General features: G+C 36.2%; 2 protein-coding genes across 3 annotated transcripts in view; one reads left to right on the forward strand and one right to left on the reverse strand.

The window, feature by feature from the left end:
• LOC145941638 (synaptogenesis protein syg-1) overlaps window positions 1–17924 on the reverse strand; it is a 273743-nt gene that overhangs the window by 233611 nt on the left and 22208 nt on the right. The gene's annotated exons all lie outside the window — the stretch shown is intronic.
• Window positions 1–17924, forward strand: part of LOC145941649 (limbic system-associated membrane protein) — a 203006-nt gene that overhangs the window by 172206 nt on the left and 12876 nt on the right. The window contains 2 exon segments of the mRNA XM_083047852.1: window positions 17419–17475; window positions 17683–17769. Of these exon segments, the coding sequence (XP_082903978.1) occupies window positions 17419–17475; window positions 17683–17769 (144 nt within the window).

A 17924-nucleotide genomic window follows, 5' to 3' on the forward strand; every position in this document is an offset into this window, starting at 1 on the left:
ATACGATGCGAATGTTATTGTATTATGATAGAAAAACAACGCGCAAACTATGATCGTGCGAAACCTATAATAGAATCCGCTTATTGTCAGTATCTGAAAATTGGCGTGACCAAAATCACGTTACATCTGGCAAATAATATTTGTTCTAGTTTCAGAACGATTATGTCATATCGCAATAAAACAAGTTACAATTTTCATTTTCTATCCTTTTTTCGATCTTAGTCCAAATTACATATACACAATTATAATAATAATCGTAATGAATAATCGAATATGACGTCTACTAATATTTCTCGATCACGTCTTGTAAATCAATGTAACGACACAGAGCGCTTCGACTCATTTCCTACCTGCTCGCCGCGCGAATGACAACAAAGTGACCGTATAAACAACAATATATACATCGCGAGAAACTACCGCCAAGTATTGCCAGTTAATTCATTGTGTGAAATATTTAATATAATACATATTAAATGCCAAATAATTTCTGTTCCTTTAAACTTTCAAATTAACTATTAATAAATAAGATTATAACGTATCACGGGGATGTTCTCATTAGTTTAAATATTATATTACTTCATTATTTCAATCATATATGTATTACGTCGTTCTCAATGAGATGACGAGCAAAATATACTTAAATTAATGAAAAATTCAAAGTTCAACGAGATCAAATACATGTGCGACTCTAAAAATATTTTTAAAAATTATTTAAGAAAATAATATAATAACCTAATAATTTATAGTTATATTTTCTCCATTTTTTGATTCCTCTCTTATATAAATGTGTCGTGAGAAACATTCTTTTTGAAAGATAATCAATTCGATATCCTTATGAATCACAATAATATAATATATATGTACGCGATATTTTATATATTATATACGATAATATATACAAAAGCATTTAATATCTTCTATTCTAGTATCTTTTCTATTTGTCACGATAGCATATTTCAAGAGATACGACGACACACATGGATAACGATGCACAAAATAAGAAAAAGATAATTGCGCCGAATAAAAAACGCCGAATTTTTCATCTATAATATTATATTAATAACGTGAAGCCATGATACATCTCTCAATTATCTCTCGTATATTAATAACCAATTCGAAATTCGAGAAATATTATCCACGTGCTTTTATTTTATAGCGCGTTAAATATTTAATGTTAAATATTTCGTGATGGAACAAATTAATTGTCATACGGTATTCGGTAGCGCTCGTCTTTGCAACGTCATAGCGTTCTATTGTTTACATGCCGTGGCCTTGCTGTCACTCGAGCGGCGAAACTCGAACGAGGTGACAGCACGAGTTGACAGCCGCTCCGTATGTCATTGCATTAATTTTCGTGAGACGTATCGGAAGATGCCAAAAGCGATTGTTCGCTGTGCTTATTATAATTATCAATAGTCAGCTGTAGTATCATTCTAAAACCGGAACTGTACATACATACTATTTGTCGGATGACAAGTGACGAGTGATTTTTGTCGCCCGATTTTGATCACTGATTGTGAGCACAATTTACCTTTCGCACGATCCTAGTTTCCGCGTTGTTCTCCTATTACGATATAATGAGGTTCGCGTCGTATACGATTAACGATTCAGGAGTGCTGTGCAAAGTGCCACACGGCCGTCGTGTTGTGCTGATTAGTGCGCGCGCGATCGTAATTAACCGTGTTTGCGCGAACGAGAGTGAGTGAAGGAGACACAAGGCTGCAGAGAGAAGGCCGAGAAGAATCGGAGAGGCATCGACAATGCTCCATAATAATGAATATAATTTATATAAAATATTTGATTTCTTAATTTAAAAACAAAAGAAAACATAATATGTGGAACTCAGCCAGATATGGTTCAAAATTCGTAATAAAATTGTCCAATTTTTTAAAAATCTCGCGGATATATGTAATTAGCATGGAGCAGAAAAATTTTTGTAATTATATTATAAATGTGACATCTTTTCGAACAAAATAAATAATTTTTCGTTCATCGCTACAAAATTAAAAGCGGGCGCAATATACACACGACGCGAACAGATTATTGAGAAAAGCATTTCCACGATGAAATCCTATATATTTGTCGAGCTATCGGCGTGGCGTGGCGCTAATGCTGAATTATTAGTATCCCTAAAGGGATGTAGGATTAACCACGCGCTAAGAGTCATGCCCCATAATCAAATGCGTTGCGGAGTTGTGTACAAGCATTATACATTCTGCCCTGAGGCGCATAATTGCTAATTATTGCAGACGCTTAGCAGCACCAAATATTACTTGTATCTGACTCTCTTGTGACGTTTATCGCGATATTTGTATTAATATATATTAATACATGTAAAACATTAATATATATAAAAGCAATGCTCGTAAATATGACAAAATTGGAAAAGTAAATCTTTTTAATAATAAAATCTTATAACAGAATATTTAATAAACTGGTGTATCGTATGAATCTTTTAAAAACACTATAATACTGGTGAAAATTAACATTCTTATCTCATGCGGAGAGAAATGGACAAGTAAGAAGAAGAGCGCTCGTACTTTTTTCGTCCATTTAAAATCGTCGATTTGAAATCGACTGTGACCATTCCATTGTTCCGTCTACGAGCGAGAGGACGGAAATCCAAAGAAGAAGAAGAAGAAGAAGAAGAAGAAGAAGCCAGACCAGAAAGGAATTCGAATTTCTCGGAGCGTCTCTAAAGGGGAAGCGGAGAAATAACTTCGGAAAGTCCGGCCAAAGGCATCGGGCAGGAGAGAGGACGGTCTAGAGGAGAGAAGCAAACAAACCTACTTCTAGTACAGTACAGTCGGCAACAACGTCGCCGATGAGGGAGGGAAACCCGTCGCGTTTCTGGGAAAGCGAAAAGGGTCGGGACCGGGTCGAAATTAAGTGGCCGTAGTTAGAGATATGTCGGGCGAGTTTTATTAAGCGACATAAAAAAGAGATTTGTAGACTGACTGAAGAAGACACCCGGAGCGGGGGACGCTCTTTTTCCTTCCCTCCCTTCTCACCCCTTCCTTAGGTAGTCGTCCCGCGAGAAGCGAGGACGATTCCGGTCGCGAGGTTTCGTCTGCCGGCAGTAAAGAATAGGGGAGACAAGCCGAGGGACGAAGCCGAGATATGAATTTATTATTAAGGACCGCCTAAGGGGCAAAGTACCCCTGTTTCTTGATATCCAAGCGAGTACTTGGTACCCGAGTCTTACCTCGTCTTTACCCTCTCGAGGCCTCTTTTTTCCATCGTTCCTCCCTCCCTCCCTCTCTCCCTCTATTTCGCCCTCGCAAGGAAGCTCGAATTCCCCGGCTAATTTATTCCACAGTCGAGTCAAACTGCTATTTGTAGCGGCGTTGAAACGCGGCCTTAGTATGCGAGGAGTGACGGAAGAGAACGAGGCGAAAACTTACGACGGTCGCAACGGATAGTATAACAATATCGTATTCATTCGGCTCCTCCTCACCCCCGATTTGATTTCCTCAGACAAGAGCGTCGTATACATAATGCAACGTCCACCCCCTGATTCAACCGCTCTAAATGTCGCTGCTAAGACGCGGATTTAATAAACGGCCGCTTTGTCGACCTTCGTAATGTCATTTTTCGCCCCCTTAGTTCTCGAACATATTTGCTTATGCATGGGATTGTACGTACATACAATCTGTCTCTGAGAAACGTAATATTGGTATAACGACGTAGCGATGCCTAAAAAAAATTTCTTCCGATATTATAAAGGCCAATTAGGCCTCATTAATGTAAATTCAAATTCTTGTTATATAATTTTTGACAAACTGTGCGTCGCTCTAACAATCGATGCAATCGTATTACATCTTCAATTTGCATTTCCAAGTTTTTTTGCCGCTCGAGATTGTAAAGCTGTATGTATATTCGCGAGACGATTACAATGTGACTTTCGACCGTAAAAATCCCTTAACGCTTAACAAGGTCTTAATGAAATTCTTGCAAACGGAAAACTTGTGTCTCAAATTCCTCCCGCAAATCCATACTGAGTTGTCGGACTTTGAGAACTTTCGCGGTCGCGCGGTATCGCGGCACGCAAAGTTGTACGAGCTTTTCATTTGGATTTGAGAATTTCACTAACGAATTCTTCAGCGTAAGATGCAAACGAAGCCGCGGCCCGGCGTGACTTTGATAAATTTGTTGTGAAACTCTTTCTGCACATGCATTCCGGAAGCCGGTAACGCAGCGGCACTTAGCAATTTCACCGTCGGAGTTACACGGAGGAACGAATTTCAACGAGAATCTCGTTTAGATTTTGAAACGTTGTGTTGCGGCGAGCATTTTCTCGCCCCGAATTTTTACGCAGACAGTATCTAACGAAGTTATATATTCTTAACTTATCCGCGCGCGAGAGAGATGCCACGAAGAGATATATTCATTCCGAGTGTTTCTCTCAACTATATTAGCCCATTTGATATACATATATGTGTCTCTCGAATAATTTCACGAATATTACAATGTCAGGAAATACAGTTCTGTTCATTGTTTGATGACGTTGATTATAATATTATTATAATTAAACATTCTTTTATAAAATGTTTTGGTAAGATACAAAGTCAGTTTGCGTTAATTACAATTTTTTTACAAGTGACAAATTCATAAAAAGAAAATTAGAAAAAATTGCTTTAAAATTTACTATAAATTTCGAAACATAAAAAATTAAATACATTTTAATATTTCAATAAACTTAAAAAAAAAACAAAATGTTAAATATTTGTCTAATTAAGAAAAACTTATTTTAATTATTTTTCCATTTAAAACAAGATAATTATTATTAATTATTTTCTTATTTGAAACCAAAAAAAAGATGTGTAATATACAGTGAAAACGTGAAATATAAAGTACATTAAAACTGCAATTCCTTCGTAGAATGGGACTTGCGGTCATAATTTACAGTGGAAAATCGCGTGAGATTTCACGTCGAGGAATTCGCCGATGAATTTTTTATTTCGCCAGGCGAGCAAACATAACTACTTTCCGTCGACGGGCAATTTTGAACAGCGCGATATCGCAAAGTTCCTCTATTACTCCGACCGCGCTTTAATTATGAATTGATCATACTTCCGCAAACTCGGCAGACACAAAACGGGGACGCCCTTCCCCCCCGATCTAGCGCACCTTTCTATAACTTCGTCAGCGCGCACGAAGGCGTAAAAATTTTGTACCAGGTTGTATGGAGACCCGCTGTCTACCTTCGAGGCATGAGTTCGGTGCCGCATGGCCGAAACTTTAACGTAGAAAGCCTCGGGGTCGCTCGGGTTCGAAACTTTTGTCCTTCTCGTTGAGTCGCGATTCTTAGTAACCCCCCGATTCAATAAATTATTTATGATGCAACGGACGAGCAAATTTTACACTCTCGTTTGCGTCGCTCTCCAGCAACATCGTAGTATTGCACAACTTTGCCGATATTCTTACCGTCAACATTGTTATCTGTGTCCTATTTCTCTTTTTTTTTTTCTTTTAGGAAAACGATTAAAGTGATACGATTTATCGCCTTATGTTTACAGCATTATTAACGGTATTTAGAGGCTATAGATTGCGCTTTCAAATGCGACAAAATATACGTTAAAAATTATCTATATATTATAGAATGTGAGAAATAATATAAGTCAACAAATAAAAACTCTTTAAAAAAATAACTATTTTTAAAAATCTTTTTGATGTTTAATACGGTTTTGACCTCAAAAAAGTTCTTTCATATTATAATTTTAAAAAATTTTAATTTAAAATTTTTCGTAAAAAGGATTATTCAGCATCATTAAAAAATTTAAAGGGATAATTACTTTCTTTTTTTTGTTAAAAAAAATATTTTTTATTCAATTATGCAATATGATTGCAAAAGAAGTTTTGCGCTTAACGATGTAATATAAATTATGTAGTCTAAATGACTTCATTTACACAAAATTAGAAAAGTAATCGTACATTATCATAACACACTAATGTTACATAGTTTTGGGAATAATGTGTTGCTGCGATATGACACTCTCCGGAAATTGAGAGTCTATTTTTAATGGACGTGTTTTTTTTTTTTTTTTTTTTTTTTTTTTAGATAACATGCTCGAAATAATTATGAACTAGGGACCATGTTAGCTAACTTCGCCCTATACTTTACGTGAATGGAAAAGATTACGCGTATATTATTTTTTTTTTAATTCCTCGATACAGATATATCGCACACATAAAACGCAAGGATGAGCGATTTGCACGTTTTACTTGTAAAACTAAGTCACGAAATCTATTAGCGCCCTTCGAACAATTTTCCACATTCTTGATATAATCATGAATATTCATAGCAACTCTATGGCTATATTTCCGAAAGTGAGAAAATCTTAGAACGAGGGGAAATTAACTTTACGCCTCGATGCTGCGCAAGAACGAAGAGACAGAGAGAGAGAAGAGTACCGTTTTCCAACACATTTTGTCTCTTTACCGTGAAAATTTCGCATGGTGTATTTTTAATGGCCGCACGGTTGAATTAATTGCGGAGTAGCAGACGCTGCTTCGTTACCTCCTGAAAGGTAAATTCGTTAAATATCTCGTTCTCGCGCGAACAAATGCGTACATACACATTTGCGTATGTATTAGAAGCGCGGGAGCGGACGACAACTACTTTTTATGAGATTGTCCCGGATTTACCGCCACACAAAACCACGGAAATGGGTCGAACGGGGGAAAATATCTTCGGCGGAAAATATATCTTCGGGAAATAATAATAATAATAAAACTGCTTTTTACACACGCGGAACATATCGATGTATCTAGTTCATCAGTTAATTAATTAGTTGTTTCGCGTATATACCTTTCTTTTCATTACGCCGTTATTGGTTTTGCTATCTAGACGTGTTTTACATTTTTACATCTGTTATTCTTTAGTATATATAAATAATTGGAATACATATGTGTACGATATTTTTATTAAAATTATTAAGGTAAAAGATTTCTGTATACACATTGTTTCTCGCGTTTAAAACTAGTTTGTAAAACGTTGTCAGGGTTAATGTATATTTAAATTTAGCAATTAAAATCTCTACATTATTTTTAAAATGTTAAACTGGATTCCCCACGTTCAGAAAATGTGTATTAATTAAAAATTTAATTGTAAGAGTATATTTCGCGCTCTGTCTGTAATATGAATCTCATGCTATATAACTTGACACATATTACTGAAGAGAATTTTATTTTTAATTGATAACAGTAACAACAAATTTATATAATTTAGATAATTGGAAGAGCGAGAAAGAGAAAATTTATTTTATCGATTTATTAATATTGACAAAATTACTTTCATGTTACCGTAAAACACCGATATTTATATAAACTAAGTTACTGTTAAATACACGTCACGTTAACACGCCTTATGTCGCTAATAGTAAATCAGAAAAGATAAGAAAAAAGAAGAGAGAAAAACGACTTACATTCTATTGCGGCGAACCACGCAAAGCGAGCAGCTTAGAATAAAAGCCGTTCCAAACTGAAACTCATCAATCTAGGGGATTCCGTCTACAGTTCCTATCAGTCGTGCCCCGCCAACAAACGCGCCGAGGGTAATGAAAGAAAAAGTGTCGTCGTCTGTGTCAGCTTTAATTGTCATCCTTTATTGGACGGTCACTCGTTCCCGCGTCAAGGCAGTCGGGGGAGCAGGAGGGAGGGGAGGAAGGGGATGATAGTGGCGATGTGTATGTTCGGATCTCACCCTGGCACGCACATCCTTCAAAGAGAGGGAAGAGAAAGGTCGCGCGCTTCCTCGCCCCTTCCTCTTCGTTTCATCCCCCTCGCGGGGGATATCTCTGAGAAAGAGATGCCGAATAAGAGAGCGATGGTGAGTTCGCTTGTATAATTCATGGGACCACCCGGCGTTCGTGGTCGATGGATCAACCCAGCGTGCCGCACTGTACCTCATCCCTCTCTTTCCCACCCTCTCTCTCTCTCTCTCTCTCTTTCTCTCTCCTTGCGATAGGAACCCTCGCAGCATCTCAATGCTGACCGACCAGCAGATTAGCCCAAGGAAATTGCCAAACTTCTCGTCGCTCCGGCAAGGAAAGTCGATTCCGAAAGTCGTTCCTCAAACGGCCAGTAACGTCGCCGCCGGGCGACTTCACCTCCTACAGGCTTCTTCGTCCCTTAAACAAACTGATGCGCCGTAACTTTGTTCCCCTCCAGCTTTTCCTCTTATCGAGGATAGGGGGTCTAACGTATCCCTTATACTTGCGTTCGCGAGAGTATGAAGAGAAGACGCGATGCGCACAGAAGAAACGCAGAAACAAACAATAATATTTGGTTCGGCGAGAGGATAAATTACCCGCCGCGCCGTCAAAAGTTTGTTGACACTAATTTCTCCTAATATTTCACTGTAAAATAATACAGTAATATGTGGTATTAGATTACTATAGCGATACTATAGCACACGTTTGCGCGCTCGATGTTCGAAATAGTCGAAATTTCCTCCTGGAAAAGCACGATTAATTAATTACATTTGAATTAAATAATTTGAATACTAATCCGCGCGCACTTGTTGAGCGAATGTACATACATACATGCTGAAGAATCGATCATTCGATCGCGCGAACCATATACTATTTTCTACTAATACATTCCAATTTTGCATACCAAAGTTTTCCAATAGCGAGATGAAATACATAATTAATGCTGGAAATCTGCTTCAATTATATATTACGGATTTACTATGAGAAATTGTCCGCGCTTTACGCTCGTTCAATGAGATTTCCAATTACCAGTAACATCGGCAGTGACGAAAGTAAATAAGCGGAAGATGAGACGTCACGAAGATGGTAAAGAGATCCTCAATCGGCGTCGAACAGTTCGGCAAATGGAGACATATATATATATATATTATATATGCATATAATCTATATATGGTAATGCGATTAATGGATGAGGAGAAGAGTGACGAGTGGAGGGAGAGAAAACGAAGAAGTGGCGTTAAAAAGAAAATCCTCCCGAGAGAGAGAGGAGAAAATATTTCCATAAAATCCTCGACGGCGACGATGCCGAGGGAAAAGGCAATGTTAGTTCTCGTTCGGTGAATTCGCCGGAATCCAAAATCCGTCCTCTCGCGGTTTGTCGCGTAGCCAGGTTGGTTCTCGGACGTTACGCAACGCGAGAGATTTTATCCCGCCGCAAAATACAACTTTCCCATAGACTCCTCTCTCTCTCTCTTACGAGAAGAGAAAGCTCTCTCATCGCGAGCTTGTCTTTCGAAACTTCGACGTCATCTAAACGACGCGTTGGATGATGAATTTCTAGCCGTTTATCAACACATTAAATATCACGAGAGATGTTAATTTACTTCGAGAGAGAGAGAGAGAGAAAAAGCTTTATATATCTAACAATAATAGGTTTAGATGTGAGAACGTTGTGTGATGTTTCTTGTCGAGTTTACGAGTCACGATAAAGTGTGTGAAAATAGTTCAACATTGTTGAAAATTCCGATGTATATAATATCTCGAGAGAAATAACAAAGAAATATGCCAACTATTTAGAATGCATCATTAGAACAAAGAAAGATAGCAATTTAGTAATTAAATTAATTCCTCCCGTCTAGACGTGCTTCATTAAAGTTTATGTTCCGTTTACACTTTTGCCGATTACGTGTTGCGCGAATCTTGACTCGGGACAGGATCAACCCCGAGGCTGGTGTCGAAAGCAGATAATATGGATAGGAAACTCGGACGATAATAATCTAGAACGTTTCGTAGGGAGACAGCTCTCACAGTTATTTTGAATGAGAATAATTGTTGAGAGTCGTAATAAACAGAAGTGAAATATATCATATTAAATTGATTCAATTTCCGATGTATATAAAAAAATTGTTATATAGCAAACATTATATAGCAAATTAATATATTAATTTTAAGCAATTATTGTAAACGACCCAACTGGCTTAATTGATCTTTATTAATTCGATATCATATATAAATATACAGACTACGTTTCGACCTTTGGTTCAGGTCCTTATCAAGTCTAAAATTAAAGGATAATACTATGTAGAAGGAATCATTTTATAAAAGCATAGCGCATTTATATATGATATCGAATTAATAAAGATCAATTAAGCCAGTTGGGTCGTTTACAATAATTGCTTAATTTTATTCTTCACTGGTGACACAAAAATACTCTTATATAATATATTAATATATTAAATATATAATAATATTAATATAATATATAATACATAATATATATTGTATAATATATAATATAATATAAAATATATAATATAATATATAATATATATATATATATATATATATATATATATATAATATAATATGTATAATTTATAATAATTTACATATAAAAAATATACATATATATAAACTTTTTTATATGTATATAAAATTTTATTTAAGCATTTTTTGAAAAATATGTAACGAATTATAAACATTGCAGATTTATAAACAAGTTTTAGTCTTTTTCTTATTTTTAATTATAAGTAAAAATGTTATGGGTTATTTGGAATCTTTGAATCACATGAAATCGAAATTTCTTCAATTGATCGCGGCAGTCAAGTTAGAAGTCTAGCCGCTGCCACGCGTGTCGTACCTGACGGACAAACGACGACGTGTCGTCGAGCGTTTAGTAGTCGCGCGTCGGAATCGGGAAGCCGGAAATGACAGCGGCTGGAATCCGAGGTGGCAGACGGTATAACGTATCGAGAGCCGAAGGAATGAGAGGAAGGGGGACGGGGGTATCGCCATAAGGGAGACTCGCTGACGGCGGTAAGATTGATTGGAGTCACGGGATGGAAAATTAACGGTCTAGCCCGGGTGGTCCAGGGTTGGGATCCAAAAGGTGCAGGAAGGCGCCGCAGTCGAGGGATGGCGCCATGACAGTCGCCGCATACTAATTCCCTACCTCCCCTTTCTCTCTATCTCTCTCTTTCTCTCTTTCTCTCCCTTTTCTCCTTATCTCCGGGTACCTCTACGAGCTGTTTTAGCTACCCTTAACCGCGCGCATCCACGCCCTCGGATGGACGACCATGCCTTCGCGAGGAAATGCCTTTCCGACAAGCACCATTGGCTACTGTATCGAGAGATCACCGTTTAGAAATACGGTCCCGGTGAACACAAAGGCGAGGGCAGCCCTGATAGAATTATAACTACGTTACCGAACATACCGCGGCCCTTTTGATCGTTAAGGAGTCTATTTACTCAGAAACTCTCTCTCTCTCTCTCTCTCTCGACGAAATGCGAAACTCGTCGTAAAAGGATTTCTCCCGCGAAAGTCGTCGGACCTGTCAAGACAGAGAGAGAGAGAGAGAGAGAGAGAGTCGTTTCACATATGACTCGTTCCCAATCGGCTCCCTTTATCACGTATGGGATGTCGGGGAGAGATTCTATTCCACAACCACTGGCTCGGTAATCCCGCGGGATATCAAGGAGGATCGTCACAACATCCGCCTTGAGACACACCTAGCTAACGCCAGGTTAATGGATCGATGCGTTAATGTGACGGATCGTACGTCGATAATTATCAAAGAGGACTTTGACTCCGCGCGTTTGTGTGAGAGGGACCGAGATGCACCCCCGGCGAAGTGTGTTTAATGCGAATTTGTATGTGTGTGTGTATATATATTCGGCCTTATCGTTAATTGGATCAAACGGTCGAGCGTCTTGGATCGATACGTTAGTATAAGGGATTTCGTCACGAGTAATTACAACAGACATGTAGCGGCGGCCGCTGACAAAGGCGCCTCGTTGGCCTATTGTCTGCCGCGGAATTGGGTTACGCGATCGTAACCCAACGAAGAGCTGGCAATTTCCTGCTTGTCGCGCCGCGCCGAGATTCGATGACGCCTACGGCAAATTATTTCCTACGTCGATCTGTCGTCGATTTAGTTAATGATCGCGGTCCGACCGCAATAATGGCGGCGATTGGTGGGCGCAATCCTAAACGCGCGTCCGCACACGTTCACCGAGCCCGAGCGATTTACAATTCAGACCCCGCGCCTAGTTTAATTATGATGCGCGCTACGACAGGCGATAAAAAATGTACAACCTGCGATACGAGTTACGAACACGCGGGATAAACGTCGCGAAATCGCCGCCTGTGTTCATTAGCGACTCTTCAGGATCGATTGAAAATTTATTTTTCCACGATAAAATAATATATCGAGGAAACACGTGAATTTTTGATAAATTAACGATGAAAATACGCGGGGAGAACGTTTGGTGAATTAAATTCGAGAAAATAAAAACTAATAATATTACATTGTTCGCTGACTTTCTCAAGTAATTTTATTAGAAACTAATATTTTTACGAAGGTTAAAAATTAAAAATAGATAAGCCGTAGTCGTCCTCGATATTTCAAGAAAATATCAAGAAAATATCATTTTTAAATTGATTAAAAAATTGTATTTGAAGAGACATTCCAATTTTATATATTGTAAACTTTATGATTTTGTTGAAACATGCCATCGTTGCAATTATTTTCAATTTTTCTAACGTGCTTCCCTTACCTAAATTAATCTCTCTTTGATACCTTAAATTTATTACACGGTATATCCGACGTTTATGCAAATGAAGTCATTGATTTCCCGTTTGTGTGTAATTCATAACACGCTAGAATACGCTGACAATTACCGCGCAATGAATAACATTTACGCTAAACAATATTTGAACGTCTTGCGTACATCTTCATCTGTAATCGCAGAAGGAGAAATTGGATGGCAGGCAGATGAGCCGGTGGGAAAGGGAGAAACGGAGCGTTAGTGACGTACCGATGAAAAGGGATGATACTATTAGACTAATTAAGGCGTCTTAAGATTTTAATGAGTTCTCCTCGCTCACTAGCGACGATAAGTCGAATTGCTACATGTAAATGTTCGAGAGGTATAAATTTTCAAGAAAGAAAATTGCGATTCTTGCATTTTTTACGATACGTCCGTTATATTTTATGTGATGTGCTGCAGTTTATCTTTAAATTGTTACCGAGTTCAAAAATATTTTTGCGCAAACGTGTTTTTCGTTGATGAAATTTTCATTATAATTTTGCGATAGCTATTATTGATTGATGCGGTTATAAATGATGTGTATCGAGGAATCTTCTATTCAAATCCGGATCATATGATTTTCGCTATATAATTTCGAGATTTCGGTGAAATCACACGTTCATATTTAATCGGGCATAATGAGAGAGTTGATTCGTCGCTGTCACGTTAACTGGTTCAATCATCAATCAGCCCGACGAAGCTAAATGGGCAGGACAACGGGTTTTAATATCTCCCGAGGAAAATAAAAGTTAGCGCGATAAATCAAAGGTGAAAAGTCGCTGCCTTACTTTCTCTCTCTTTCTCTCTCTCCCGGCAGCGCCTCTTTTTCTTTTCCCTCTTTCATCCTCCTCTCCCGCCACCCCCCTTCTCGCTCTCTCACTTTCTTCTGCTATCTCGCTTTTTTCCTCATTGCGTTCTCAGCTTTAATCTTTCTGCCTTCCATCGGTGACTTGCAAAAGTGATAAATGAATTTTATCCACCGCGCGTGCCATATTTATATCTATAAAACTGGATAATATTCCCTCGTAATAACCATGATGACGCGCGAACGATGACAATTTCCAACAATGTAATTTGTTCGTTCGTATAGTATATCGAAGTATTGATTTTCACTTGTGTGTGGGAGTGCATCGCAGTGCGATAATCGCGAATTTAACGCGATTTCTTCTTCCAATTTTCCACGATGAAACTATTATTAATTCCACTGCACCCTCTTCGCGCGAATCCTGTACAGAGATAAATGTCGCGAGATAAAGCCGCACGGGGGGTTCATGCCGCGTTGTTCTAATTTTTGCGGCAAACATCGTAGCCGCGACCGGGTGAAACCAGGTTGAAAGTCATTTAGGTATTATCTTACAGAAAAGACGGCGGCTACATATTTGCGTTACGTTCGCGTGTGTAAACACGTCTGCCGAGGCGCATACTTTGTCATCCCTATCCTATTTACCTTGGGGAGAAACGCATCTTCGCGCAGTATGCATCGCGTGCCACTTTCCACCACCTTCTGTCGACGTGGTAATCGCTCAGATATGCTCGTAACAAATAGCCATGACCTCGTTCGATGTGCGCGTCCGCCAATCATTGGAATTGTCTGTTTTATTACGCGACCGTTTAAAATTTTAATATACATAAGACATCGCTAAAATCACCACACAGTTTGAGCGCAAATAACAATTTCTAAATTCAGAGATAGAGGGATAATAATTATAGTTTCCATAGTATATAATATTAATAATACGGACTACACGATTCTCCAGCTTTCAAAATACTTAATCACGATACAATTTTGAGAAAAACGACATTAAAACAATAAAGGCTATTTTAACGTATTTTATCTCATGTTACAGCTGCGGCATGTAATGCAGCGTACTGTTTTTCGTTTCATTCAAAATTAAATACATAGTTGCAACTTTTCTAAAAAAAAAAATTTTTTTCCTGTAAAGGTTAAAGTTTATTATCATTTTCGTGATTAAATATTGAGTCTATTATGAGAAAGTTATAAATTCATATAAATTAAATTACTGGAAAATCACGAACAATATATATCGAACATTTCTTCTCTAATTACATATTTAAATTGAAAAATTCCTATGGTCTCTATAAATAGCTGATATCAAGAGCATAAAAAACTGTAATAATTATCCATTTTCTTAAGTTTCTTTGTTGCATGATAAAAAAGTAATGATCTAAAAAAATATAGTCTATTTTTTGTGCAATTTTTTGTGCAAGATATAAGCTATTCAATTCTATGAATAATATTTAATTTATGATTCATTGGTATTTATATTAAGGCACACAATATATTTTCGCAAATTTGATTCTTAATTCTTCTGATTTTGTGTTTTATACATTTGTGTTTATTGTTTCAGTGGATATTATATTTCAACACGACTTGAAAAGAACCTATTTATTTTCTCTGTATCGCTCAAAAATTCATCTAAAAACTAGAAAAAATTAATGCTAATTAAAAATTAAAGTTATATCGATAGAGAAAAATATCACGTATAAAAGATAGGTTTCATATTATCGAAACTATATAAGTGTTCTTATTCCTACTTTTCCTTCATCTCAATCCTATTCATCAATGTTTAGCAAAGATTATATGCTATAGTTGTCCGCGTACGTGCAATTACTGCTAGTTGTAAATCCGGTCAATGACACTTTCGCCAAGGACAAACGAAATTACGGATAATTATTCAGGTACATATCTCCGAATAAGTTACACAGAAGCGCGAATAAGCGGACGGGAGGGGAAAAGGCATGTAGTACGTACCGAGAGAGTAAAATATGATGTAGAGTTTGGCCGGCTTGGCCGGCGCTACGGTGGCTAATACGTTCTAGGGGAGAAGTTAGTAACAGGTGGCGCGATCCATAACAGCGCGGGGTGCGAAATTTGCCCAATGTAGGAGGGCAAGAGGGGTTGCATGTAAATATATATGCGGATATAATATTTTTAATTTTATATATTAATTTCGTGACTATTGCGTGTGTGTAATTTTTCGAATTCTTCGAAAAAGTTCAAAGGTTCTAAAATAATAGCTATATACATATATATGTAGCTCTTAAATACTTTTTTATTAAATCTGCATGAAAAATATATATGAAAAATGTTTCAAGCAAATTAATAACGCATGGAAAAAAATATGATCCGTGTGGCACTGATTGAAATCGAGGGTGAAGGTTTGAAAGAGTAAATCTCTCTAAAACACACTGAAAATAATTGTTTTTTTTTTTTTCACGAGAATTGTAAGAAAAAGAATGATAAATGAAGAAGGATTTTTTCAAGGGGTGTCTCACTCACCAAAAATTTGTACATGTATTGCGAATTATCGGGAATTCCAAGTAATTCCATGTAATGCGCCGTGTAATTATAAGTAATGCGACGGAATTACGTGTAATACTAAACAATATAAAGTAATTCCATGTAATACTATGCAATATAAGATAATATAAAGTAATTCCATGTAATGCTAAAGTAATTCCATGTAATTCTAAAGTAATTCGATATGTTTGTTAATAATTTTTTGTTTTACAAATACAGTAAGTAATATATAGAGTATCTTGCATACTCTATATATTACTTCATATCTTGCATTTTTTCCAATTAAATATTCCTCTTTATTTACTAAAATAAACATTATTTAGAAGTTTTGCAAAATGTCAGAATATTATAGGATATGTAATAACATTTTATAAAATTTTATGTATCGTTTCTGATTTCATCGAAAATAATATCAACTCTTTTCAAATAAAATACAATATATTTAAGTGTTAGTACTAAAACTTTAATTTAGTAAAGAAAAATGCAATTAAAATGGAGAAAGATATTAAGAGAAATAAATTTATAAGATATTATTATTAATTATGTAATCGATATACATATTATGCAAAAAATTCAAAATTAATATTTTTTATCATACAAATATTTTTTTAGTTGAAACACCCAAATTAAGATATCCCTATATGTATAATACTTAATATATAACAAGACGTTTCCGATTATAAATAAAAATAAATGAAAAAAAATTATTTTAAACTGTGAAAATTCAAAAATTTTTAAAAAATCAACTAAAAACATTTTTAATAAAAATTTATTTATATGTTTATATTAAATTTTTATTTCTTTTATACGAATTTAAACACAAAATACAAACTTTTAATACTGATCTGATCAATTATTAATGATTTTATAAATTATAATATTTTGTTATACATATATTTGTATAGAGTTGTGTTTATATATATATATTTTAGTTAGGTAGCATGTTATATAGGTCTATATATAGGTCTATATATTAGTTAGCTTATATATTATACATTTTTATTAGAGAGTTAGTCATTATATATTTTCTTTAGTTCTTTGTATTTTTTTTCAATTAATTTTTTTTATATAGTCTTCTGTCTCTTCCTCGCGTGATGGAAAAAGAGACGAATAAAAGAAGCGAGAACGCGTACATGTGCACTACTACCGAAGCACTGAGTGCATATGTACGCAGTACATACAAGAATAAACGTTGATTTTACACACACACAAACACATACAAAACTTGTTTTATTAAATTTAAAAAATTATTTTTCTGCGATTATTACCCCTATTTATCTGAAATATTAATAAATAATCATAAATTTGACTCTCAAAAAAATTGTAAATCAATGCGAAGTAATACGTAATGCGAAGTAATGCGAAGTAATGCGTAAGTAATTCCAGAAAAAATGTACATGTATTGCCACAGTGAGACACCCCTTGGATTTTTTTTTTGTATAAAGGCGCTTTCGGGAAGAATGTATAAATATTTCGCCAAGGGATTCTAACAATTAATTTTGTGCGAAATATACGCGACATCAATGTATGATTCGAGCTTCATATTAAAGAGGAAAACTTGTTTTGTTGCAGTGTCCGCACCACCTAGCACCAGTCCTAGTCCGTCTACCACGGAGATCGTCAAGAAAGGTGAGATCTTGAACTTAATTTTGCCGTAGCATTAGCGATGATTGAATATAATAAATCGTAGCAAAATTGATGAATCGCGCTCTTAAGATCGCACAACTCGCGCTGTAAAATTTTATACGATGCCATATAATATACAATCGATATTATTCACAACGTACTCTCGGTCGCTTGAATCTAATTTTCCAACGCGCACGTTTACTCTTGCAGATTGGGATTTCATAGCGGAGATGAATAACTCTGTTTACGGAAATCCAAGTTCGCTGACAATTCATAATGAGAAGAATATCAAGACAGGTGAGTACTCTCAGAGAAAAAAAAGAGAAAGAAAAGGATAGAGAGAGAGATGATATATCTTTTTGCCTTTTTTTTTTCTTCATTTATGTGTTCAACGTATTCGTACTATATTCTGTAATTTCGTGAATTACGAAATTGACTATGCAATTTTGCAT

The sequence above is a fragment of the Prenolepis imparis genome, unplaced genomic scaffold, assembly GCF_030444845.1.
Source record: "Prenolepis imparis isolate NDT839.2.m4 unplaced genomic scaffold, iyPreImpa1.0 SCAF_1, whole genome shotgun sequence".
Taxonomy (NCBI): domain Eukaryota; kingdom Metazoa; phylum Arthropoda; class Insecta; order Hymenoptera; family Formicidae; genus Prenolepis; species Prenolepis imparis.